Source organism: Hippocampus guttulatus, chromosome 11 (assembly GCF_054856545.1).
Source record: "Hippocampus guttulatus isolate MCC_2025c chromosome 11, RoL_Hgut_1.0, whole genome shotgun sequence".
In the NCBI taxonomy this organism is placed as follows: Eukaryota; Metazoa; Chordata; class Actinopteri; order Syngnathiformes; family Syngnathidae; genus Hippocampus; species Hippocampus guttulatus.
The window spans coordinates 7,749,015-7,773,178 of record NC_141271.1 but is presented as its reverse complement, the minus strand read 5'-3'; the positions used below and the strand labels follow the sequence as shown (position 1 = coordinate 7,773,178).

The 24,164-nt window shown below is 42.5% G+C and overlaps 2 protein-coding genes across 4 annotated transcripts in view; one reads left to right on the top strand and one right to left on the bottom strand.

Moving 5' to 3' along the window:
- Positions 1 to 17,759, top strand: part of usp9 (ubiquitin specific peptidase 9) — a 46,641-nt gene extending 28,882 nt beyond the window's left edge. For 2 of the 3 annotated variants that reach the window (XM_086123219.1, XM_086123217.1), the window contains 24 exons: positions 197 to 475; positions 568 to 693; positions 1,891 to 2,028; positions 2,111 to 2,277; positions 2,393 to 2,501; positions 2,570 to 2,716; positions 2,814 to 2,960; positions 3,182 to 3,389; positions 3,851 to 4,071; positions 4,151 to 4,338; positions 4,413 to 4,586; positions 4,922 to 5,063; positions 5,177 to 5,933; positions 6,986 to 7,109; positions 7,178 to 7,403; positions 7,495 to 7,624; positions 7,750 to 7,935; positions 8,402 to 8,622; positions 9,083 to 9,171; positions 10,851 to 11,007; positions 11,301 to 11,513; positions 13,263 to 13,292; positions 13,584 to 13,682; positions 15,854 to 17,759. In XM_086123219.1, the coding sequence (XP_085979345.1) occupies positions 197 to 475; positions 568 to 693; positions 1,891 to 2,028; positions 2,111 to 2,277; positions 2,393 to 2,501; positions 2,570 to 2,716; positions 2,814 to 2,960; positions 3,182 to 3,389; positions 3,851 to 4,071; positions 4,151 to 4,338; positions 4,413 to 4,586; positions 4,922 to 5,063; positions 5,177 to 5,933; positions 6,986 to 7,109; positions 7,178 to 7,403; positions 7,495 to 7,624; positions 7,750 to 7,935; positions 8,402 to 8,622; positions 9,083 to 9,171; positions 10,851 to 11,007; positions 11,301 to 11,513; positions 13,263 to 13,292; positions 13,584 to 13,682; positions 15,854 to 16,099 (4,524 nt within the window). In that variant the 3' untranslated portion in view covers positions 16,100 to 17,759. The remainder of the gene's footprint in view (positions 1 to 196; positions 476 to 567; positions 694 to 1,890; positions 2,029 to 2,110; positions 2,278 to 2,392; positions 2,502 to 2,569; positions 2,717 to 2,813; positions 2,961 to 3,181; positions 3,390 to 3,850; positions 4,072 to 4,150; positions 4,339 to 4,412; positions 4,587 to 4,921; positions 5,064 to 5,176; positions 5,934 to 6,985; positions 7,110 to 7,177; positions 7,404 to 7,494; positions 7,625 to 7,749; positions 7,936 to 8,401; positions 8,623 to 9,082; positions 9,172 to 10,850; positions 11,008 to 11,300; positions 11,514 to 13,262; positions 13,293 to 13,583; positions 13,683 to 15,853) is intronic. The other variant, XM_086123218.1, reaches the window with a different exon arrangement.
- Positions 17,760 to 20,741: 2,982 nt separating this feature from the next.
- Positions 20,742 to 23,805, bottom strand: rpl8 (ribosomal protein L8). Its single transcript, XM_086124100.1, has 6 exons — positions 23,700 to 23,805; positions 23,117 to 23,260; positions 22,912 to 23,053; positions 21,212 to 21,430; positions 21,012 to 21,127; positions 20,742 to 20,934 (listed from the first exon to the last, which is right to left on the bottom strand). Exons 2-6 carry the CDS (start codon positions 23,252 to 23,254, stop codon positions 20,776 to 20,778), a joined length of 774 nt encoding a protein of 257 aa, XP_085980226.1. The 5' UTR covers positions 23,255 to 23,260; positions 23,700 to 23,805; the 3' UTR covers positions 20,742 to 20,775.
- Between the last annotated feature and the right edge of the window lie 359 nt (positions 23,806 to 24,164).

The following is a 24,164-nucleotide window of genomic DNA, read 5'->3' as shown; positions in this document are numbered from 1 at the left end:
TAGATATATGAAAAAAATACATTGCAATATTTGAACTAATACTTAATGTCTTTGATTAAATTATGAGCATTTGTGGTTTAAGTGTTTTCAGGCTTTTTAGAACATTTTGTTTTCAGAATTGCACTGCATGTTGTATCGGCTGTTGACATGACAGTGGGTTCCCTACAGGTTTTTACTGTTCATGCCTATATTCCAGGTTGTCTATGCTTTGCTGATGCCGGCCAGCGCCACTCTAGGCGAGGATGCGAGTGACTTCCAGTACAACTTCCTGAAGAGTGGTGGCTTGCCGCTTGTGTTGAGCATGCTGACCAGGAACAACTTCCTGCCATCAGCCGACATGGAGACGCGGCGCGGGGCTTACCTCAATGCGTTGAAAATCGCCAAACTCCTGCTCACGGCTGTCGGATTTGGCCATGTGAAAGCGGTGGCGGAGGCTTGCCAGCCCAACGCTGAGGGGAACATCCCTATTTCCCCGGTTAGGCTACAGATACTAGACCTCATGATTGGTTCCCAAATGGTTGATTCTGACTTCTGATCGTAATCTTTCTCCACTCCAATCGACAACAGATTAATCAGGCCACTCATGATCAGGCTCTGGTGCTGCAAAGTGCCCTGCAAAGCATCCCAAATCCTGCCTCAGAATGTATGCTGCGCAATGTAGCCATCCGCCTGGCACAACAGATTTCTGATGAGGTAACTGCAAAGAATCAATGTAGTACATTTTATAGGGGGGTTGAAATGTGAATATACATGGTCTTAATTTGGTAACTGGATGGCTCAGTGGTTGGCACACCTGACTTCGGACACCGGGCACTGGGATTCAAATACAGGCCAAAGCGAGCGTTAGCATCCAGTAGGGTCCCTTGACAAGGTTCTTTGCATTAGTCAACAGGAAATGCATCTCGTATAGGAACTGTCAAACGTATCCCGCAAGTAACTGGCTGGGGCGATTCCTGACTAATACTGAGCCCAGAGTCAAACAACAACTTTAATGTGCTTAATTTTTGGATGCTTATAGAGAAACCTGGAAAAGATGTTTTGCTCAAAAGAATTAAGGGAACATTCAGATCTGAATTAGCTCCTTATCGCTCAATTGTCTATAGTCTTTCAGAGCAAAAACACAAGGGTTTATATAAACCTCAACAGTTTTCTTAATTTAAACACTAGACTATATTAATTTGAAGTGATTCTTGATGGGGGTTTTGTTATAGCCCATCAAGTTTACTTGAGCTGAAGCAATGATGAATGTTGCAATCTGACACCAATGCACCCAGCAGTTCACCTTAATTTCTTTGGGGGTTGTTCTGGGCTCGTTTTGTTACAAGTCATATTTACATCTATTGGACTCATTAATTTTCCTCCTGCAGCCACCTCCGGGGAGGTTGGCTATACTGCAGTAAATTTCTCAATAGGTGCAACTGTAATCAGAGCACCATTAAGCTGCTTCGTAATGGTCTTAATAGCCTTTAGCTTTAATTTTCTATCATAATATGTCAATAATTATCTTTATTTCCTGAGCCAAATTGCTTCACATTTGTAGTGCCATGTTCACTGTGGTACAAACAAGTAAGTCTTCAAACTTCATAGTGATTACTTCTCACCCTTTAACAGACTGCGTAGACACACATGATGCTAATTAGAGGATATACGGTGGTTGAACATATACCTATAGTCAAATTCTTTTCAATAATATCCTTTAGGAGTACCATAATTTTTGTGAAGTCAGTTTGATGACATTTTTAAAAATTCTGTTGAACCACATTTTCAAAAGCAATGTCTGATTTTCATTGGCTAATTTTTATTACATTTGTAATTATTAATGTTCTAATTTGTCCACAATAATTAATTTGTCCATGTATGTATATTAATGTTTTTTTGTGACACTTTCAGAATTTTTTTCAGACATCAAAGTCTATTCCTGACATCTGTGTCATCCGAGCGGTACAGAAAATAATTTGGGCATCAGGCTGTGGCACGGTACAGCTTGTATTCAGCTCTAATGAAGATATCAGCAAGATATACGAGAAAGTAAATATAAAGTTAGCCTAAGTGAGAACTTATCAATGTACTTTTCAATGGCAATTGCATTTAAAAGCAAATGTATTTTCAGACGAATGCAGCGAAGGAACCTGATGGAGAAGACGAGCAGGTGTGTTGCGAGGCCTTGGAAGTGATGACTTTGTGTTTTGCCTTGATGCCCACAGCCCTTGACACCCTCAGTAAGGAGAGGGCATGGCAAACCTTCATTATAGACTTGCTGCTACACTGCCACAGCAAGTAAGTGCACCATTAGGTGTTGGGTATGTTCAGCATGAATGACAAAAAAAGCGGCAGAATAGGTTGACGTTTGCAGTTTTTTTTCTTATAGCGTGGTTGTCTCTGCTTTTGACAGATCTGTGCGTCAGATGGCCCAGGAGCAGTTTTTCCTGATGGCAACCAGGTGCTGCATGGGCCACCGACCCCTCCTCTTCTTCATTACTCTCCTTTTTACTGTTCTAGGGGTGAGTGACACGAACATAACATGAAGTGCTCCTTTGCCAGCTGCTGACTGCATCTTAACTTTTCTCAGACCACCGCTAAGGAGCGAGCTAAACATGCCGGGGACTATTTCACTTTGCTCCGGCATCTCCTGAACTATGCCTACAACAGCAACATCAACCTGCCAAATGCCGAGGTGCTGCTCAACAATGAGATTGACTGGCTCAAAAGGATAAGGGTAGGCTATCCTGTCTTTTCCCAGGTTAGCATGGGATTTGTTTTTGCAGTGTCGCCATTTTCACATAAGTTGATGTTGGTGATCTTACATCTACTAGGATGAAGTCAAGAGGGCTGGGGAGACAGGTGTGGAGGAGACCATCTTGGAAGGCCACCTTGGGGTCACCAAGGAGCTTTTAGCCTTCCAGACTCCTGAGAAGAAGTATTACATTGGCTGTGAGAAGGGAGGAGCTAACCTCATTAAGGTATTTGATAGGTGTCATCGCATTTGCTTTTTATACTCATGAGTTTCAGGGAATTGTTACACAAAAGCCTGAATTTTTACACCTTTTGTGGGGGGGGGGGGGCATCTCTGTTGTGTGTGGCAGGCAACACTCAATTCTTCAATCCTGATGTGATGAATATAATGGTTGATGTCCAAGTAGTGTTATAGAGTGAATCAAATGGTTTTTTTTCCCCTCATCAGGAGCTGATTGACGACTTCATCTTCCCGGCGTCAAACGTTTACCTGCAGTACATGAAGAGTGGCGAGTTCCCCACCGAGCAGGCCATCCCAGTGTGCAGCACCCCAGCCTCTATCAATGCTGGATTTGAGCTCCTGATGGCGCTTGCTGTTGGTTGTTTTCGCAACCTCAAGCAGATCGTCGACACGCTCACGGACATGTACTATTTGGGTAAGTCATTGGATGTGTCCAAATTCACAGGCTATGTCCTCCGAAGGCCGCATGACATCACGTCGGCACCACTCGAACGCCCAAATTTGCCACAGTTTATGCGGTTCACAGAGGCTGTGAAGTCGTTGAAGGATCGAGTTGCGCCCGAAGTGACTTGATAGGGAATTTGGATGCAGCCTATGTCTTAAAGCAGGGTTAACCACATTTCTTTGAGCTTAAGTCCAATAAAAAACACCTCTGCCCGAGATTCAATCTTTAATTACAGATATTGCGTATTGTAATATCTACAAAGTAATTGTAACGAGCACAGAAACTGTAGTTGTGTGTACTTTTGCCAAGACACTCTGTGACCCAATAAAAACTGCTGTGACATTTTGGGTCCCATCCATAACTTTGGGATCCCTCGTCTTTAAAAATATCTCCCACTTGAGGAAAGTTTGAGCACTTCTTTCTCTTTCCAGGCTGTGAAACCTTGACAGAGTGGGAGTATTTACCTCCTGTGGGACCACGGCCCAATAAAGGCTTTGTAGGTTTGAAGAATGCTGGGGCCACTTGTTACATGAACTCTGTAATTCAGCAGCTGTACATGATTCCTCCCATTCGTAACGGCATCCTGGCTATCGAGGGCACGGGCACCGATGTGGATGATGACATGTCAGGTGATGAGAAGCAGGAGAATGAGGTAACGACAGTTCATTATAGTTTCATTTTGATGGCTAAATGCAGAATTGTGTAATTATCTTTACCTTTTGTTCCAACAGACAAATGTGGATCCTCGTGATGAGGTGTTTAGCTATCACCACCAGTTTGACGATAAGCCCGCCAGTAAAGCAGAAGACAGGAAGGAGTACAACATTGGAGTGTTGCGTCACCTGCAGGTCATCTTTGGCCACCTCGCTGCTTCCAGACTTCAGTACTACGTCCCGAGGGGCTTCTGGAAACAATTCAGGTATGCAGTAGTTCAGTCTTTTCCACTAGTTTTGTTGGGTTGTTTTTAAGTGTCTTATACTTGTGGTCCTGCAGGTTATGGGGTGAGCCAGTGAATCTAAGAGAGCAGCATGATGCTTTAGAGTTTTTCAATTCTTTGGTGGATAGTCTGGATGAAGCACTGAAAGCCTTGGGTCATCCTGCTATGCTCAGCAAAGTGCTAGGAGGGTCCTTTGCCGATCAGAAGATCTGTCAGGGATGCCCTCACAGGTGAGTATTTTTTTCTATCTCAGAGGGTGACTGCTTTTTACAGCAACACAATGTTTTAGAATAAAAAAAGAAATATCAGATGCATGACAAATATTGGCACATTTATTTTTTCTTTGTTGTGACCCTCCTGAAACATTTCCACTAATGACCAGTTGAGAATCACTGATTGAGAAGATAATGTGTTGGTAAGGCACTGTTAGAAACTGCTGCTCTGTGGAGTAACTGTTGTTGAATCATAAAAAAAAAAAAAATCGTGTTGTGGGATAGATAGTTTGTTGTGCACAGTCTGGGTTCTTGGTAGCCCATTAAAAAAAAATTGTGACCTTTGCTTTTAGATACGAGTGTGAGGAGTCATTTACAACACTCAATGTAGACATCAGAAACCATCAAAACCTTTTGGACTCCATGGAGCAGTACGTCAAAGGAGATCTACTGGAGGGAGCCAACGCATACCACTGTGAGAAGTGTAATAAGAAGGTAAGATAGGAGAGCACCTGTTTTTTTTATAGTGTGTGTTAGTGTAAAATTGCGATGTAATTTGCACATTTGTAATGCAAAATTCACAAAAAAAAATGGACTTCCTGTTTTAGGTGGACACCGTCAAGCGACTTCTAATTAAGAAGCTGCCGCCCGTCCTCGCCATCCAACTGAAGCGCTTTGACTACGATTGGGAGCGGGAATGTGCCATCAAGTTCAACGACTACTTTGAATTCCCGAGGGAGTTGGATATGGAGCCGTACACAGTAGCCGGCGTGGCCAAGATTGAGGGTGATGACGTCAATCCGGAGAACCAAGTGATCCAGCAGAACGAGCCCTCGGAACCCACGCCTGTGGGCAGCTCCAAGTACCGCTTGGTCGGGGTGCTGGTTCACTCTGGTCAGGCCAGCGGTGGACATTACTACTCATACATCATCCAAAGGAATGGCGGCGATGGCGAAAAGAATCGCTGGTATAAATTCGACGACGGCGACGTGACGGAGTGCAAGATGGACGACGAGGAGGAAATGAAGAACCAGTGCTTTGGCGGCGAATACATGGGCGAGGTGTTTGATCACATGATAAAAAGGATGTCGTACCGCAGACAGAAAAGATGGTGGAATGCCTACATCCTTTTCTATGAGCGTATGGACTCGCTAGACAAGGACAGTGAGCTTGTCAAGTACATCTCAGAGTTGACCATCTCCACCACCAAGCCCCACCAGGTCAAGATGCCTGGCCTAATTGAGTGCAGCGTCCGCAAGCAGAACGTCCAATTTATGCACAACCGAATGCAATACAGCCTGGAATATTTCCAATTCATTAAGAAACTTCTGACCTGTAACAGTGTCTATTTAAACCCTCCTCCAGGTATGTGATTTGTCTGAGCACTTATAAATCACCACAACACCACCAACAGACACTTTAACCATTTGAACCCTTCTGTTGCCACATTATAAATGACGTATTACCACAAATAGTGGCTGTCTATTTATTGGACACCATGTCCATGCACTTAGGACTAACATCTCAGTCAAATAGATGCCATCTTTTTCCTCGTCAGGAACAAAACACTCATTGGTTCAGTGGCCTCAGTTCATAATTGTTATTGTTCCTATACTGACATTATATAGTTAACTGCTGAGCCAATTTGAATTATTTTTGGTAATCAGAATATCACCACCCACCAGAGCAATGGTGTTAACTGCACAATACAAAGATGATCGTCTGTTATGTGGGAACGTTTTAATTAATGGCGATAAGCATTCAGTACATTTTTCACCATCATAACTGTTTGTGGGTTCGAACTGCAGTTTGTGGATGGTATGTTGTTTAATGGCGGTTATCATCCCAGTTATGGGATCATTGCACTATGTTGTGTGTGTTTTACTTAAATTAACTTGAACAAGATCTTAGTGAAAGAAGAAGTATTTTTGATGGATAACAATAAGACCCGGCTGCCGAGAATCACACTCACTTTATGACATATTGTAACTGCTGTACAGGAAATTAAATATTTGAAGGCAAGCGTTTGTTCATAACAATCAACTTGTCATAATGATGTTGACCACAGCATTTCAAGAGAATTCCTCCATTAGCCTTCCAATTAATTACCTGATTTCTTAGCCCAAACAGATGCCTCCTGGATAAAAACAGATGATGGCTGTCACCATGTGTTGGCGTAAACCTCTTTACCGCACCACACAATGGTTGTTGCATCTATAAAGTGAAAGTTTTAAAATGAAAGCTCTGCATTGACTGAAGAGCTAAACATTTCAACAGTAAACAACAAGCATGTCCGACTGCGTAAACTTGAACAAACATAAATGGATATTGTTTCAAATGGTTTTGTTAAGATGTGTTTTCAAATGCTTTAAACCAATATATACAGCTGTTCCAAGCTCTCCGCTTTCTCTTTTCAGGACAAGACCACCTTCTACCAGAGGCTGAGGAGATTGCTATGATCAGTGCTCAGCTGGCTGCTCGCTTCCTCTTTAGCACAGGCTTCCACACAAAGAAAGTAGTCAGGGGTCCTGCCAGTGATTGGTAAACATTGTCTTCATTGTTTCTCCCTCCATTTTGCTCTCCTCTAAACAGGCCTTCTCTTTTACAAGGTATGACGCACTCTGCATCCTGCTGAGACACAGTAAGAATGTACGCTACTGGTTTGCACACAACGTCCTATTTGCTTACCCCAACCGCTTCTCTGAGTACCTGCTGGAGTGCCCAAGTGCCGAGGTTCGCGGCGCCTTTGCCAAGCTCATAGTATTCATCGCTCACTTTTCGCTACAAGACGGCCCCTGCCCCTCACCCACAGCCTCACCCGGAACCTCCACTCAGGTTCAGCTTTTTGTTACGGCTTTTAAGATGATTTGAGACGTTTTCCTACTTGATGTACTTGAAGTAACACGTTATATTTCTTGTTGATTAGGGCTGTGATAACCTCAGTCTAAGTGACCACCTTTTAAGAGCTGTCCTCAACTTGCTCAGACGAGAGGTTTCTGAACATGGCCGTCACCTGCAACAGTACTTCAACCTTTTTGTCATGTATGCCAATCTGGGTAAGGAGGAAACCGTCCACCTGTCGTGTACACCTGCTGTGACTTACTGGAGTTACTGCAATTATCTCTTTGTAATGCATTCATTCGTTTTTCCTCTCATTGTCTCCTTCTTCCTCCCCATATAGGCTTGGCAGAAAAGACCCAGCTGCTAAAGCTGAATGTGCCTGCCACGTTCATGCTGGTGGCGCTGGACGAAGGCCCTGGCCCCCCCATCAAGTACCAGTACGCCGAACTGGGCAAGCTCTACACAGTGGTCTCCCAACTGGTCCGTTGCTGTGACGTATCCTCGCGCATGCAGTCCTCCATCAACGGTGAATGTCTCGCACTTTGAGCTTCCCAAATTTGGACACATACAAGTTGAACATGTTGTTTTTCCTCCTATAGTGCAGTTTACTTGGTCGCGTCTAAAAACAAGAATCAATCTTTGATGCAGACCAAGTCAACCGTCCAACCAACCAACCAAATTCCTATTTACATGCTTCTGTCCATTTAGAGAAGAAACTTGGATTATTACTTTCTTCTATGGCGTAAAACAATGCTCAGCCATCAAGTGATTTCATATCAGAAAACGTGAATGTTAAGGGTGACGGCACCCTAATTAGAGTGCCCTATGAGGATCATCATCCTTGCTCAGGATATGGTGACTGACAAACCAGCCACTCTAAGCTTCTGTGCTGTGTTGCCAGAGCTTTGAGCTGAGGGCTCCTCAAGTGAAAAAAAAGAGAAAAATCGTATTTTCCTCCCCACAATCCAATAATTTGACATCCATCTACACAGGTAACCCCCCTCTGCCTAACCCCTATGGGGACACCAACCTGACAGCCCCCGTAATGCTGGTGCAGCAGCTTGTGGCCGAGATCCTGTTTGTGAGGACCAGCTATGTGAAGAAGATCATCGAGGACTGTAGCAACTCTGAGGAGACAGTGAAACTGCTGCGCTTCAGCTGCTGGGAGAACCCTCAGTTTTCCTCCACTGTACTGAGTGACCTCCTGTGGCAGGTAAAACTAAAAAACACCACCACTACCAGGACTTTCCAATGGGTTGCATTTGGGCTTGAGTGATGTATTTGGCGAGGCGGCCCGGTAGTCCAGTGGTTAGCACGTCGGCTTCACAGTGCAGAGGTACCGGGTTCGATTCCAGCTCCGGCCTCCCTGTGTGGAGTTTGCATGTTCTCCCCGGGCCTGCGTGGGTTTTCCCCGGGTGCTCCGGTTTCCTCCCACATTCCAAAAACATGCATGGCAGGTTGATTGGACGCTCTAAATTGTCCCTAGGTGTGAGTGTGGGCGTGGATGGTTGTTCGTCTCTGTGTGCCCTGCGATTGGCTGGCAACCGATTCGGGGTGTCCCCCGCCTACTGCCCGAAGACGGCTGGGATAGGCTCCAGCACCCCCCGCGACCCTAGTGAGGATCAAGCGGTTCGGAAAATGGATGGATGGATGATGTATTTGGCTTTGCACAGGTGTCATACTCCTATAACTATGAGTTGAGGCCTCACTTGGACTTGCTGCTCCAGATCCTTCTCATTGAGGACTCCTGGCAGACACACAGGTAAGAAAGACTTGATTGCTAAGATGGCAAATGGATATTCATTGTCAGAATTTTTATTTATGAGTTTTCCAGTGTGTCTTGCACTGGATTCCAGACTCTGTAACTCTCTGGTGTTCACAAGGAATCATCTCACAAACTACGAATGGATTTTTAAAAATTTTGATGGAATATACTTTGATGCGCTGGTTAATATCTGTGTTTGGACAAATGCTGGAGTAGAAGCTGTTTATTTGTTACAGTAATGATGTAGGCCACATGTGTCGCCACATCATTTTATGTGGCCCGCGAAAGCAAATCAAACATTTCAACTTCTATCTACCATGATTGCTGAAATCTGGACCAAAATTTCAACTTCTCATATGGAATAAATAATAGAGATATTGTAAAAATTTTCTTGTTACCAAACCCCCTGATTACACAACTTAAACAACCGTTGAATCAACCATTATTCTTGACTTTAAATGCTTTCAGTCATAACGGCGCTCCAAGGAAAATGGACACTTCAATGTGGCCCGCGACAAAAATGAGTTTGACACTCCCCCATGTAGGGAAAATGGCTGGCCCTCATGTTGAACTTTTATTGACATGCTAATCTTCACAAGCCATCATCCAACAGATTACTTTATCTAGTTCAGTGATGGCAGTAAAAAGTTGCACAATTGGTCCTTGCCTAGTTTAGACCCACCCGAACATGCTTGTGGATTTTCTCATTAATTCATTTTATTCTCAGGGCTTTGAATTCATTGCAAATGGACTGCTCTGTTCACCTTAGATGTTTGGCCTCTCATCCAAATAGGCTGGTGCTGTCCTAACCAAGCCTTGTTAGATGAACTGATGAGCCATAAGTGGCAAACTCAACTCTTTATGATGTTGAGTGCACACACCAGCCCATGAGTTGCATTATTATTTTGAAATGGAAAATGTCATTTGAGATGCCTTGCAGAGAGGCCTCTGTCTGTCAACAAGTCATTTGGGGTGGAAACTCCCTCATTGATAGTCCATTCAGTTGTAAAAAGGTAGTGGAGCTACATCTGTATTGACTAAGGAGTGTAATTTTGTTTGTTGGGAGCAAAATCATTGAGTTTCTTTGGGATGGGTGAAAGGACGCCACTGTATGTGGGGGTTTGGTGGTGTCATAAGCCACCTCTGCTTTCGAAATGGTCGTTCCACTTTTGTGTAGATAACCTCTTTCAAACCATCAGTCTCCTCCTTTAAGAATCTGTACATTGTTGTCCTCAAAAGAATGCTCCTACTCTTTGAGGTGCAGGTAGACAGCTTTGCACATGCTAATGCTAACAAAACTTTACTCACACTGATCGGTTTCAAGAATGTTGAAGAAGCAAAGCTTTGATCCTCATGTCAGCAGGTGTTTACTCGATGTAAACAAGCCCCAACCCATACTGACCTACAACCCATACTGCAAGAATAGAAGAAGCAGCAGCATTTAAGACTCTTTACCTAAACAAGCCATCACCCATTAATCTGTTTTTGTTAACTAGCTTGTCGATGGCAATGAGTACGTGGTTGGTTTTTGCGTCCAACATGGATTTTGACTCTCGACAACAACAATCACTCGCACTGATTGGTTGAATGTTTAAAAAGCAAACATGGTTGGTTGTTCCTCATCATCAAAAATAGGAATGTTGATGAGTAATGCTCTTCATGTTTTTGTGGTATAGGATCCATAATGTGCTGAAGGGAATTCCCGATGACAGGGATGGTCTCTTTGACACCATCCAGCGTTCCAAGAACCACTATCAGAAACGGGCCTACCAGTGCATCAAGTGCATGGTGGCCCTCTTCAGCAACTGCTCTGTGGCTTACCAGATCCTCCAGGTATACCTGAAAACATACAAGCCCAATTCCAATTAAGCGACCCGAATAAGAACTGTAGATAATGGATGAATTAGAATGATTCCTGTTGATGATTTCTGTTTTCTCAAAGAGTTACATAGATGTGTGAAATTAATAAGTGAAGGTGTTTTACGACTATGATTTTCATACTGTAGAGCTGAGGTGCTTTCTTTTTATCTGAGTTTTTAGGTCCAGTTAGTTTGATCTCACAAGTGTAATTATTACTCCAGACGTCCATTACACTTTGAATACGAAGGAGTTGTTTATGCACACAGAGTAACGGTGACCTGAAACGAAAGTGGACGTGGGCTGTCGAGTGGCTCGGCGACGAGCTAGAAAGGAGGCCGTACTCTGGCAACCCGCAGTATACCTACAACAACTGGTCACCTCCAGTACAGAGCAATGAAACATCCAATGGCTACTTCCTGGAGCGGTCGCACAGCGCACGCATGACCCTTGCCAAGGCCTGTGAACTTTGTCCAGAGGAGGTAATGGTCTGGGCACACCAAAACCCATTTGTTCCAATACGCTGTGCATGTAGATGCTTGAATTACTACACATTATTAACCATATTCGACGTTGGCAAGCCATATGTATCCGCCACTGTGTTGTTGTTTATAACCAAACAACCAGCACACACAATTTGTGTGTTCATTATACCATACAGTGGAACCTCCAAAGTCATAAGGCAGTTAGAATTTGTTCAAGTTTCAGGAGAGAATTCGACATGGTCTGAAAGTATCCAAACTGTTGCCATAATGGCATCTTTAAATTTGAAGACAATGGACAAGCTCTTTGATGAGAAAACAAAAAAGTAAAGCTCCTCCTCTTTGAGGACTTTTGATAAAGAAAATCAAAAAAAAAACCCCGTGGCAAAAATGACAGAATCACCACTTCTGGAGGATGATCATTTGAATGATTTATTATGAAGAAAAAAGGTAAATCAGATGTTTTCCACAAAAAAACACTTATTCAAACAAAATGTACTAAGAAGTTTGTTAACAATTACAATGAATATCTTGGTGTCCCTCAGTCATCGTGGGAGGTTCAGAACACATTTGTTCTTTTACCAAGTGTTTCTCGTTATCACGTCAATGTCGTTAGAGTCCTAGATCAGTGCTGGTCTCTACCACTTCGGCAGAAAATCGAGAGTCCAGTCAGTCCAAGACAGAGACAAGACCAAGGCTTAACGGAGTCGAGACCAAGACCTTCAATATGTGGTCTCTTGTTAAAACACTAACAGTGTTTTGTTGGAAAAGAAGTTGAAATCAATAGTCTTTTTCCCAAAATTGAAGCATTATAAAAGTAAAAGGATAACAAGGGATGAAAGTCATATTTCAAAAAGTGAATTTAAAAAATAAAACATAATTCGCATACGACACTATTTATTTTGGAAAATACACATTTTATTCTTTTTAAATAGAACTATATTTCTGGAAAAAAATGCACATTTTATCTTATTTTTAAAAAGGGACATTATTCCTATGTCTTTTATGATGAATATGTCATGGAGGGATGTCAGATTTGTGATCGGTCGCAATATCACAGCTTTTAATTGTCCCAAAGCTGAGGTAGGGATGAGGGATCTTTTTTTCTTTACCTTGTGTGCCACACTGGTCTTCCCAGTTATGCAATTTTAAAAAATTATATAACATTTTTTTTTTTAATTAAAAAAATTATGCACCCTCCAGCTAAGCCACATGGACCACCGGTGGTCTGAAGACCTTAGTTTGAGACCCTACGTAATTGTATGGATCACATTATACTCAATCTATGTCTTGGCTGTAAGTTCCATTTGCGGTTGCATGTTTACTGTCACACTTTTTCTGGTAAACATCTGTTGAAAAAACACTGAGCTGAAGTCGCATGATCACAGTGTGATGACAGATTGACGTTTAGTTAAATTTCATTTGAGCCAAACTCTACCACTGTTGGGTGGCTGAACTTTGTAGGTTCTGCTGTGTAGCACAAATACCCCCCCCCCCCCCCCCATACACACACACACACCCCTCCCAAATATTAAATGAATTCAAGTGGTCGGCGCGGGGTGAAATGCATGTTGGTCAATGTCGGGTCGATGAAAGGAGTTGCCGAGTGTTCAGTCGCCACGCCAAATGGCCTACCAACCCCCATTCTCCCAATGCAGTGTGTGTGATTGTAATTAGTTGCATTTGTTGATGTTGATTCTAAAAGAATTCCATTGGAGTGACATGCTTCTTGTAATATTTCATACACAGCTCAAGTGTACTCAGGGAAACCCAGGGAAGGTCAGTATTCCAGGCATCACAACATAAGGAAAAAGTCAATTTACTGGTGACATTTTAAGGGTTACTCTGGTAATAAACTGACCTCCCACACAATATTTTCTTTCTTATAATTTGATTAGTCATCTGTGGCCAAAGCTAGATGTAGAATGATGTGTATGAATGAATTAGGTATTTGTGTACGTCAGTGTTGAAACTGATTGACCATTGCCATAGTTTGAAGTTGATCTTGTGTACAATATCACACAGGTGGATGCAGTCAATAAATGTCTTGTTTTCCTGTCCTCTTTGCAGGAGCCAGATGAACAGGAAGCCCCTGACGATCAAGACTCTTCCCCGCCTGAGGACACCTCTTTGTACCCGCACTCGCCTGGAACAACACAGTTTCAGCAGGTAGTCACCCTTGCCGTTTTCCGTGATATGTCCATATCATGACAGTAAACCATACACATTCTGTTGTACAATTGTGTTGGTCCATGAGACTGGGCAAAGGTTAGTGGTATAAAAATCCAATGCATGATAAAATTCTTAGATGTGTACAAGGGGTGAAATGGATTACAGAATCCACCATCTTTGTAGTCATGATTTTATGATTTTTTTTTTGTTGTTCAGTATCCGTTGACTGTTTAAAAAATTAATTCTGTCTTCTCTGTAGTCAGGTTAAAACTCAAAGAATGAGAGTCTGAAATTTGACAGATTGTGACGGTCTGAGATTGAGTTTGAGATATTGTGGCAACAAAAGAGCAGACGAGGCTCGTTCCAAAAATGCTTTTCAATTATTTTGCCAAGACAATTGTCTTTACATTCCAAAAGTAAGTAGTTATTCACAGTTCTACAGGCCTGAGGATTTCACAAATGAACAGAAACTGTTTTTCGGTTCTGTTAGTTCCAGTGGTTTCCCATAGGATAATCTAACAATGGTTTCCGTAAGCATTCATCACGGGAATCCATTTTTCTATAATGACTATATTCATAATCAAGAATTCTGATTCTCAAAAGTATAATGTTTGAAGGGTAAATGTTTGAAAACTATGCATTAACAATGAACATAGTTACATCAGCAGCTGTGTACTCCAGGTTTATTCAATAGAATAAAATATGTTCTTTAACACTTTTATTGTACTCATATGGCATCGTGAATACAAAAAAATGACCATACTACGATATAGACTTATAGTATTGAACTGGCTTGACGTCCTCTCTGCAACCCCAAGACGATGCACTGTGTAATCTATTATCAAATTGACCAAAGAATCCACCACACGTCATCGTTGGGTCTACCGACAGTTAACATTACGATTACCACACCTTGTGACAAATTTGTAATTTATTCATAAAGTTACAACAAGTAAATTATAGAATAACTAAGACTGTTTCATAATATTTTCAATAGCGTAATATTAGCCTTTAGATCTAATGACCAACTTCACGTACTTGCCTCAGAATCGTGCCTCCCATCGTATTTCTCTTTCGTGTTTTGTGCATACATCACACGTCATCTTGGTAATACGCCCTTCTTCGGATGATTCGAAAGAAAAGCCATATGTATCCGCCAGCGTGGAGACAAAAATAGCAACCCGCATGCTCACATAATGTTTCCTGTTCCCCCCTGCCCCCCCCCCCACTTAATAAAAACAAAACCAAAAGTGGAATAGAAGAAAAACACTCACACACCACACCACAAACACATACAGGCACAGTGAAATCACATTGATCACACAGAAGAGATTCTATGGCGTACAGTCAACTAGCGTGTGGAGATTTTTATGGGAAGCGATTTTTTTTTGGTCCCGGAAACAATTGATCCCACGTAAACGGCACGCTACTGGAAACGATCGTTACCGTGAAATCCTCGGGCCTCTTCTAAAATGTAGTGGAATCTCATGCATGCTGGGCGCAAAAAGGGTATCGGATAAAAGAAAAAATGCCTCTTCAAACGGACCCTTGAATTAGTGTATGCTTCTCCCTACTACATCATCTTAAATCATACGTTGCCCACAAAGCCGAAACACCGCAGCTAACGACGACATTTACATACATTCGGTATTCAAGTTTAGGTCAAAAATAACCCGCTGGCATGCGTGAGCGGACAGTTATTCCCATCTGCTTGGCAACTGATCAGTTGGAATATCCCATTCTAAACAGGCAACGTACAAATGATGCAAACAGACGTCATTCCTGCTTGTTACTTTTCTACCATCAATAAAACACAATAATATTCATGTCGCTCACCACGGGAATAGAGCTCTCGTTTTCCTCCTCGCTTCAGATGTGCGCTTCTGTGCTGCGTCTGAGTTACTGAACCATGTTTGTTTACCTTTTCCGGCGAGTCGACACAAACTAATGTCCCTTTCACTGGAGGTATTCCAGTCGTGTTTATATGACCAAGTATACATGTTTGAAGAGGGGCAACCCGAGGTCTTATTCGAATTTTTTCGGATTGCGCATTTATTTGGCCTCAGTCCCTATCCCTACCGATATTACAAATAAAGGCCCCCTCTTTAATAAACATCCTGCTCCAAAAATATATACTTTCATATACTCTCTCTTTCTCTCTCCTCCAGAACAACCACCCTCACGGGCAGCCATACACCGGCCCTGCCGCGCAGCACATGAACAATCCTCAGCGCCCCGGTCCGGCCTCGGCACAGACCCCGGGCCCCACACAGGCCCCAACTCCGGGCCCGGCCGGCGTCCCAGGCCCCGGCGGCCCCCCTCCCGGCCCGAAATCACAAGAGAACTGGGAGAGCACGGAGGAAATGGCCCCGGTCCCCGCCTCCACCCCGGCTCCCACCCTGCCTAAGGAGTAACGCCGCCTTCCCCCGAAGCCCCCATTACCGCCTCCTCCCTTGCTCTGCTGTGCCTGGAGCCTCTATCAACCCGCTCTCCTTACTCCTCCTCTGCTCTCTTTGATTCTTAGAGCGTGGCCAGCGGGGGACGCCGCAGGAGAGCGAAGGGAGTGGATTTGAGAGTTCTAAATAAATGGGGGGGAAAAAAAAAAAAATTAACCCAGAACTGGCGATGATGATGAAAGGTGTACATAATGTTCATGTTCGTGACTGTTGGGATCGCCCAGTAGCATCACTCGCTGTGCTTCGCTGTTGGGAAAGAGGTTGCAGATCATACTGATGACATAAATGGACCTTATATGGAAAAAGAAAATCCCCCATTCAAAAACAAAAGACTTTGTTTTCATCGCCCATTTTTCGCAGTAAGAGTTTGTTCCAGTAATGGGATGGTTTAACGGTCATTCAACTGTAGAAGAAGAAGATGCTGAAGAAGGATGCGTTTGTTATTCTCACCAAGATGATGATGTTATTCGTTAGCTCCCCAGGTGTCGAGTTTGTTTGACGGTCGGGTGGGCTTTTACGCTGTTTGACATGGAAAGGCAGTTAATGCACCATTTGGTAAGAGAAATCATTGCCTTTTTTTTTCTTTTTTTTTTTGTTCCTTTAATTTTTTTTTTTTTTTTTTTTTTTGGTGAAGCTCAGTCAGTCAGTATGCTGTAACATTTAGCATGGCTTCTCACCAGAATAGTGTAGCCCGAAGGAAGACGTTCATAACAACCTAAAGCTGTTCTTGCTCCACACCTCCACAGGGGTTATGTTACCCTTTGGGGTTTTTTGTTGTTGTTTTCTACTCATCTACAATGAGGGCAATATTTTTGAACCAATGTACGACTAAGTGGCTTTTGAATTGCACATATAATCCTTCATATTTGGCAGTGGATTTTTGCCAGTGGGATAGACAGTTTAAATAAAATTTGAAAAAAAGATCCTGCTCCGCCCCCAGAAAAAAAAAACATATGCAACAGAATCGCTGCTCCAGCGGACATCTTTGTGGTGTATCATAGACGGTGTGGTTTAGCTTCCATCTCTTCTGTGGAGCCCCCATCCCCATGCCCCCCTTTTTTCGACGAAACCTGCTTCCCGTTGGGGTTCACAGACCAGTCGCTCACCATCTCACTCGGTGGACATAGGGGGGGCGCCATGGGAGGCGGTGCTTAAGAATAGCAGCTGGTTAGTCACATTGCAACTAACTTGTGATTCTGTAGTTCAAAGGTAAACATCAGTAAATACTGTATTTAATTGGTAACTTGAACATGTGTTTTTTTTTTGTCTAAAACATACCAAATACTCCTGCAAATGAAAATATTCTGCCCACCGTATTATATTTAAATATTTTGCTCTTATTTTATAGAATTTATTTTGTTGTATTTCACTAAAAAATAGAATTTGATTTAAAAGGAACATTTTTGTCCTTTTGTTATTTTTAAAGAAGATATTGACTGTACAGAGTTCTAATCTGCGCCCTGTTTTTTGCCGACTTTTGTTTTGGCCATGGTGTGACGTTGAATTCTGGAGCTACAGTCGCGATGTGGACTTTCACTTTGTGAGTTTTTTTTGTGCACAGAAATATAACAAAAAAAAAAAGCATTGCGCCCTTAGCAAATAAAGAACATTGAATCTTTGTCTGCGTCATGTTTACTCCTCAAACCTAAAAAGAGGTGGAATATATTTTGACACCTTAAACATTGTGAACTCCAAATTCCATATTAATAGTGAAATTAACATTAAGTGATTAGCCTCTAAAAATCTGAGGATGAAATCTACCAACATGTTACACCTCCCTTCATAAAACGCACCACGAACGACAATAATACGTTTTATGCTATTTGCTTCCACTTATTGGCCATTATACAATAGAAAAGGATTTTACTTGAGGTGGCATGGTGTGAGATTGCATGTTCTCCTGTGCTATTGTCCCCCTCTGACCCCAGGTACAGCACCGGTCCTTTCAAAGGTATAGCCCCCCCCCCCCCCTTGAACTTTTTGACCTTGTGACACATTTCATTGATATAGTTTACCTAAATGACTGATGATGAAATCCGCCTGTGTGTCATCTCATCTCATCATAAATCTGGCTGTTCTATGATGACTGACAACACAATTCCCCACTGACAAACATGGACACGGTAGCATCATGGTCTGGAAAACACATCCTACTTTTCAAGTTGTATTTATATAAAAGTTTAAAATGCTGTATAAATTTGTCCACTTCATGATTGTGTGACACTTGGTGTTGATTCCTTCAAAAAAAATCTTTGTCTGAAACCTGAAATTTGGGAGCAAACATTGTTGCAAGGCACTGAACTCAAGCTTCCTCCAGCGTTCCATAAGCACGAAAGTTAGGTTCAGAGACTAAAATGTCCTTTTGTGTGAAGAGTTTCTCTATACATGATCTGCGATTAGAACCTTTTGCAGTCATTACCCTATCCGTTAAAAAAAGCTTGATCAAAATAAAAACGCCTTAAATTATTAAACAATTTACCGCTGTGTACTACTAGCTTTTATCCAATCACCAACGCCTCCCACAAACAGGATGTGTAGAATTACAGTCCATGCTCGTAATGTACATCTATCTCAAGCACTGATTTGCAAGCATACTTTTTTTTCTCTCCATGTACAAGTGCGTACTCGCACACATGGTCGCATCCTGAAACTGAGAAGTCATTGTTTGTCATACCATCCAGTCAGGGTTCTATGAAGTAAAATGCACGCAATATGTAAACCCTTGCTCAATACACTCGTTATACAAGCAGGGTCATGTTGATTTGAATTTACCGTAATTTCCGTACTATATATCGCGACTGTTGTCACACGCTTTCAATTCTGCGCCTTATTTAATGACGCTGCCCATATAACGATTTTTCTAACTGCCGCTAGGAAGCGCTCAAGGTAAGAGTGAGACAAATTGACATACACTATACGTATCGAGGAAGACGCTATCATCTGTGACGCTAAAAACAACCGGCCACGAGAGGGCGCATTTCAACTGTGTTTTGGACTGCACAGCATCCACCAAAGGATTACTGTGCCCCGTCCAAAAAAAAAAAAAAAACCTCCCGAAAGACATTGTGGTGAAAGTTAATACGAAAGCGTGGATGGTAGAATGCCTAAGGAAGGAATGGTTGATCGAGTGTTACAGTAAGCGAGGATATTTTCATAGAAAAAAAGCATTACTCGACAGCAAACAGTGACTTTTATGGGGGGGGGGGTTAACCAGCCCTGTTCGTGTGGTTTTACTGCCGTGGTCCTGCCGGGTTACAGGCACTATTTGAAAAGTTATGTTATTAAAACTTTGAAAACTGTTTCTGTGTACCATCTTTCTTTGTAAAAATATCATGTTACAATGTGGGCACCTGCGGTTTATAGACAAGTCTGTGTACAATATGTTTTTTTTTCCCCCTTTAAACATGTAGCGGGTGTGGGTTATTATCAGGTGCTCTCTATTGTCGGGAAATTACGGTACTAGATAATGCGATTTCATTTCCTGATGTTTTGCTCTTGCTAGCAAACAGCCAATCAGAGCCGACACCATTTTGCATACTATAATTAATGGCACATCCATTCAAATCATATCGGTACGACACAAAAATTCCCTAATTTGTCACAATTCTAAACACCACTTTTAACTTAGGTTTGTTCCTGCTTATTTTATTAATCTGTTGAACAAGTTTCTGGAAATTGTGTGCATTTTATTTCATTTTAAGAATCTAGCGTTCTGTTGTCAAGACAAACTAATATAAAATTGTATTCAGACATGACTTCTCACCATCCGTGGCTACAAATGTAGCTCTGCCACTGATGTTAACTGCTTCATTTTTCTCTCTATATTGTAAAAGCAGTTATGGGCTGCTCCGTCTAAATAATGGGACGCTCTCTTGAGAAAAAAATGGAGCACTTATACCATGACGGCAGGTGGCCAGTACGGCCCTGCCCACAAACAATACGTGCTCTAAATGTTTTAATTAGGATTTAAGTCTATTCATTAGACTCTGAAAAAAAAATAACTATTTTGCCAAATGTAGCAATCATAGAAGCTCAAAATAAAATGCACTGTGGTTTGGAGCTGCATATTTCAAACACTTCCATCCAGTCATTGGCCTCTGTACAAAAACGGTTTTACCTTATGAAAATCAAGGATTGGTCATTAAAACACAGAGCAGTTAGCTGCTGCGTGCTATGATTAAATTGTTTTGGTCTACATCAAATCATTGGGTTCTCTAAAAGACAAAATACCAAACCTGTAAATGACTGCCACAAACTTTGAACTTAAAATACATTTACATCCATTCATTGGCCTCTCTACCATCATGAACTCAATACTGTAGTTCGTTGATTAGGCCTATTTTTAACCTGCCTTTGGCAACTCAAGAGAAAAAAAAGCTCAAGTTCAACATTTTGAGATGAGCCAAGAGCAATGCATTTTCTTCAAAATGTTTGAATTGTTGGGTGGGCAGTTAAGACCTTTTTCAAAAGAGTGCTTTATTGAGTTCACATATTCACTTATATTGCACCAAGCATTTTTATATGAATCTCTATTTGAATCAAGAGGTCAGAAAGTTTGTACACAAATTGCCCCCCTACCAAAAAAAAAATGAAACAACAATGCTTTGGAACAGTTTGTTTTATTCTGAGCAAACTCAGTTCTCCTTCTCCTGGACGGTCTTTGTTCCACGCAGCCTGCCAGTACGACGGGCAGCAATGAGACCGACCTTGCGACCTGCGGGCGCGTCCCTCCTGATGGTGGAGGGCTTGCCAATATGCTGATGATTACCACCGCCGAAGGGATGCTCAACAGGCTGTGTGTGTGGAAGCGCAAGATGAATGCAGGTACAAAAAGGAGCACCACAGCGGTCGCCGGTGCAAAGACACTTACGTTCATGGCCACACCACGGACACGAGGCCAGCAGTTCCTCTTGGCCTTGTACTTGTGGTATGCGCGACCTGCCTTCAGGATGGGCTTGTCAATACGACCGCCACCAGCAACGACACCTACACACACAAAAGATGAAAAAAAAATATTCATCCAAACAAGCACATAGATGGACATAGTCATCCGCTTCGACCGATCCTCACCGACGACGGCTCTGTTGGCTGAGGAGATGACCTTCTTGGAGCCAGATGGCAGCTTGACTCTGGATTTCTTGGTCTCCAGGTTGTGTGAGATGACAGTGGCATAGTTTCCGGAGGCACGCGCGAGCTTGCCCCTGTCACCGGGCTTCTCCTCCAGGCAGCAGACGATGGTGCCCTCAGGCATGGTGCCCACGGGAAGGACATTGCCAATGTTCAGCTGGGCTGTGAGGCGAAACACAATGACTCTGGTGAGCTTATGGATTTAACATCGAATGGACACCGCATCCGCCTTGGTGTCCAAATAATATTGTGTACATCAGCACCAAATTCTGCAACTCTGGCATCAACCTGAACGACGGCCAATTAATTAGGAACCAATTTGCCGGGCTCACCAAAGACCGACTCGTATAAGATTTTGCGCAAATCATTGACCACAATTTCAGCGTCGTCACCTGACAAAATAGTGAGCCTAGCTTCTATTTTGTCTTTGTACTGGTGTGTGGGTCATCTAAAGTACACGTTATAAGAGGATTGTAACATGGACTTCACACATGCTGAGTTTTTAAATAGGCCATTTGAGACTACTAGAACCTAGAGGTGTGCGTTATAGACAGTATATTCAACATATGGCATGAATTTGGAGATTTGGATCCTACCATCGAAACCAATTTTCTTTGTAAATTTCTGCCGTGTGCACTGCTCAGTATGACAGAAATACCCAAATTGTATGCCTCTGCCACCTTGCAGTTTTTGTGCTGTTGAATTCTTGTTACAAACTACTTTAAATGCGCCCCATTACTTCCAAGCAGCGGGTGGATAGCTCAAGTGGCGAAACACGATGCGAAGGCAAACGTTCGCTTTGCGTCCAGTGTCTACAAAGCAAAAGTCACTGATCAGCGCCTTCGTGGCAGCAAAAAGGCGACACTTCGCATTATCAAAAATATTTCGGGAAGACACCGAAGAAAGACTGGAAACCAGGCTGACTGCTAAACTATCGAGATGCAGCTGCAAAACACCAAAATGAGTGCTTGTGCGACTTAGTCCACTTGTCATGTAGGTCAGGCGGGAACTGCGTTACAGAAAATACAGAATAATGTCGACAGCCAGTGACGACCCTAATTGACAGAGAACGGCACGAATATATCAGCAGAGAGGGGGCCGATAAGATAAAAAATAGATTGGTTATACAATAAATATTTAAAATAAGAACCTTTATTAATTCTACATTGGAGAAATTTACTTTGTTTCACAGCAGCAATAGTGGCGCAGGAAATATAAAAATAGCTTGTCCAAGAAAATATTTGAAGTAGTGTAGATTGCACAAAATATAAACATGAAATATTTCCTGCGCGTCAACTATCAAAACCAATCTAGCAGCGACATTATTTGTCTTGAGTGCCGATGGTTAATTTTCACGTTTGACATCTGATTCCCTCTCCAAATAGTGCCATTCAAACTTGCTCTTCAAATTCCTCCAGAGACTTTGCAAGTCTCCAATTGTGACGTTTTGGAGGAATCAATCACATTTAATTGTGATTTGCACAATAATTATCCAAAACATTTATTATTCTATCGCTATTAAGTTCATCAGTTTAGCTCGTCGAATGTAATATATAGTGAATATACAGTATTTTTGCCCAGTCCTACTCGGACCTGTTCCAAACACGTTGCACAATACGTCAATGTGAAAATATTCCTCTTACCCTTCTTGCCACAGTAGATGAACTGTCCCGTGTGGATGCCCTCAGCGGCGATGAAGAGCTCGGTCCTCTTCTTGAAGCGGTACGGATCACGGAAGGCCACTTTGGCCAAGGGGGCACCACGGCCGGGATCGTGGATGATATCCTGGGAGAGGCCGCCAACGTCACGTCAAAATTCGTCCACCCAAAATTGGATCTCTGAACATACCTTGACGATCCCCTTGATGTAGCCATGGCGTTCGGCGAAGTCAATGTGGCGGAGTTTAGCGGCGCCTTTCCTGTGCTTGACGTGGGCTTTAAACACGGAGCCCGCTCCTTTTCTCTGTCCCCTGATCACACGTCCCATCGTGAACTGGATAAAAGTGGAAAACATTAACTTTAAGTCGAAACACGATTCACTGATTCGTATTGATTGACAGCTAGCAAAAGTCAGCAAGTAGTTACCGGTCTTTGGATACACAAACGCCTTCGACACATTCATTTGACAAGAAAAAAAATCGAAATTGGGGGAAATGTGGCGTTTTAGAGCGCTCCATTATTAATTAAATGCATCTATTGATGCGGCGTCTAGCAATCTAGCTTGCTCAGACTACAGTTACGCCATCTCACCCCTGAGCCACTCGCATGACTTGTAAGCAACAATTTTGAGGGCGATGGTTCCAAAATAATCCATATATACCGTAAACAAACGTGTTCGGCATCTTCCTAAATGTTCATTTTTAATGGATGACAGAATTAAATCAAGGTTTGCCGCAGATTAGACTACCACAATGGTACAGAAGTTAACCTACCTAAACTCCGTTGACGGAAAGAGGAAGTTGAAGGCAAAACCCAAGGTTTTCTTCCGGAGAAATTGGCGATGGGGCTTGTGGGAAATGTAGGCACGTTGAGCTTTCATCACCAATGTACTGTAATTTTGTCGTGGGGCTTAGTAGTATATGATTTTAATGGAGGACATTCACACATAGCATTTATAAGCATGCAAAAGACAACATGATGTTAGGATACAATCGACATCAGTGTCAAACTGCTGTTTAATGCATCTAGCTTCAGTAAATATGAAATAACACTCCAGTTAACAGTTGGACGATCAGTGAAATGCAGCTGTGTTGATGGTTGTATAACAAGATCCATCTGATCTAGGCTAGACTAAATCTTTTACTTTCTTCATCGAAGATGACTTCGCCGTGTCACGAATGTTTCAATGATATATACATCCAAACATATTATCGATTACATCAATGAAGAGGCCAAAA

Bases quoted from the DNA above. Each gene is read 5' to 3' on its own strand.
- rpl8 (XM_086124100.1), bottom strand. From the start codon at position 23,254: ATGGGACGTGTGATCAGGGGACAGAGAAAAGGAGCGGGCTCCGTGTTT. The intron at 23,054-23,116 runs GTATGTTCAGAG...GGCCTCTCCCAG, and splicing joins ACATCAAGGGGATCGTCAAG to GATATCATCCACGATCCCGG. The intron at 21,128-21,211 runs GTGAGGATCGGT...TTGTGTGTGTAG, and splicing joins AGCCAACAGAGCCGTCGTCG to GTGTCGTTGCTGGTGGCGGT.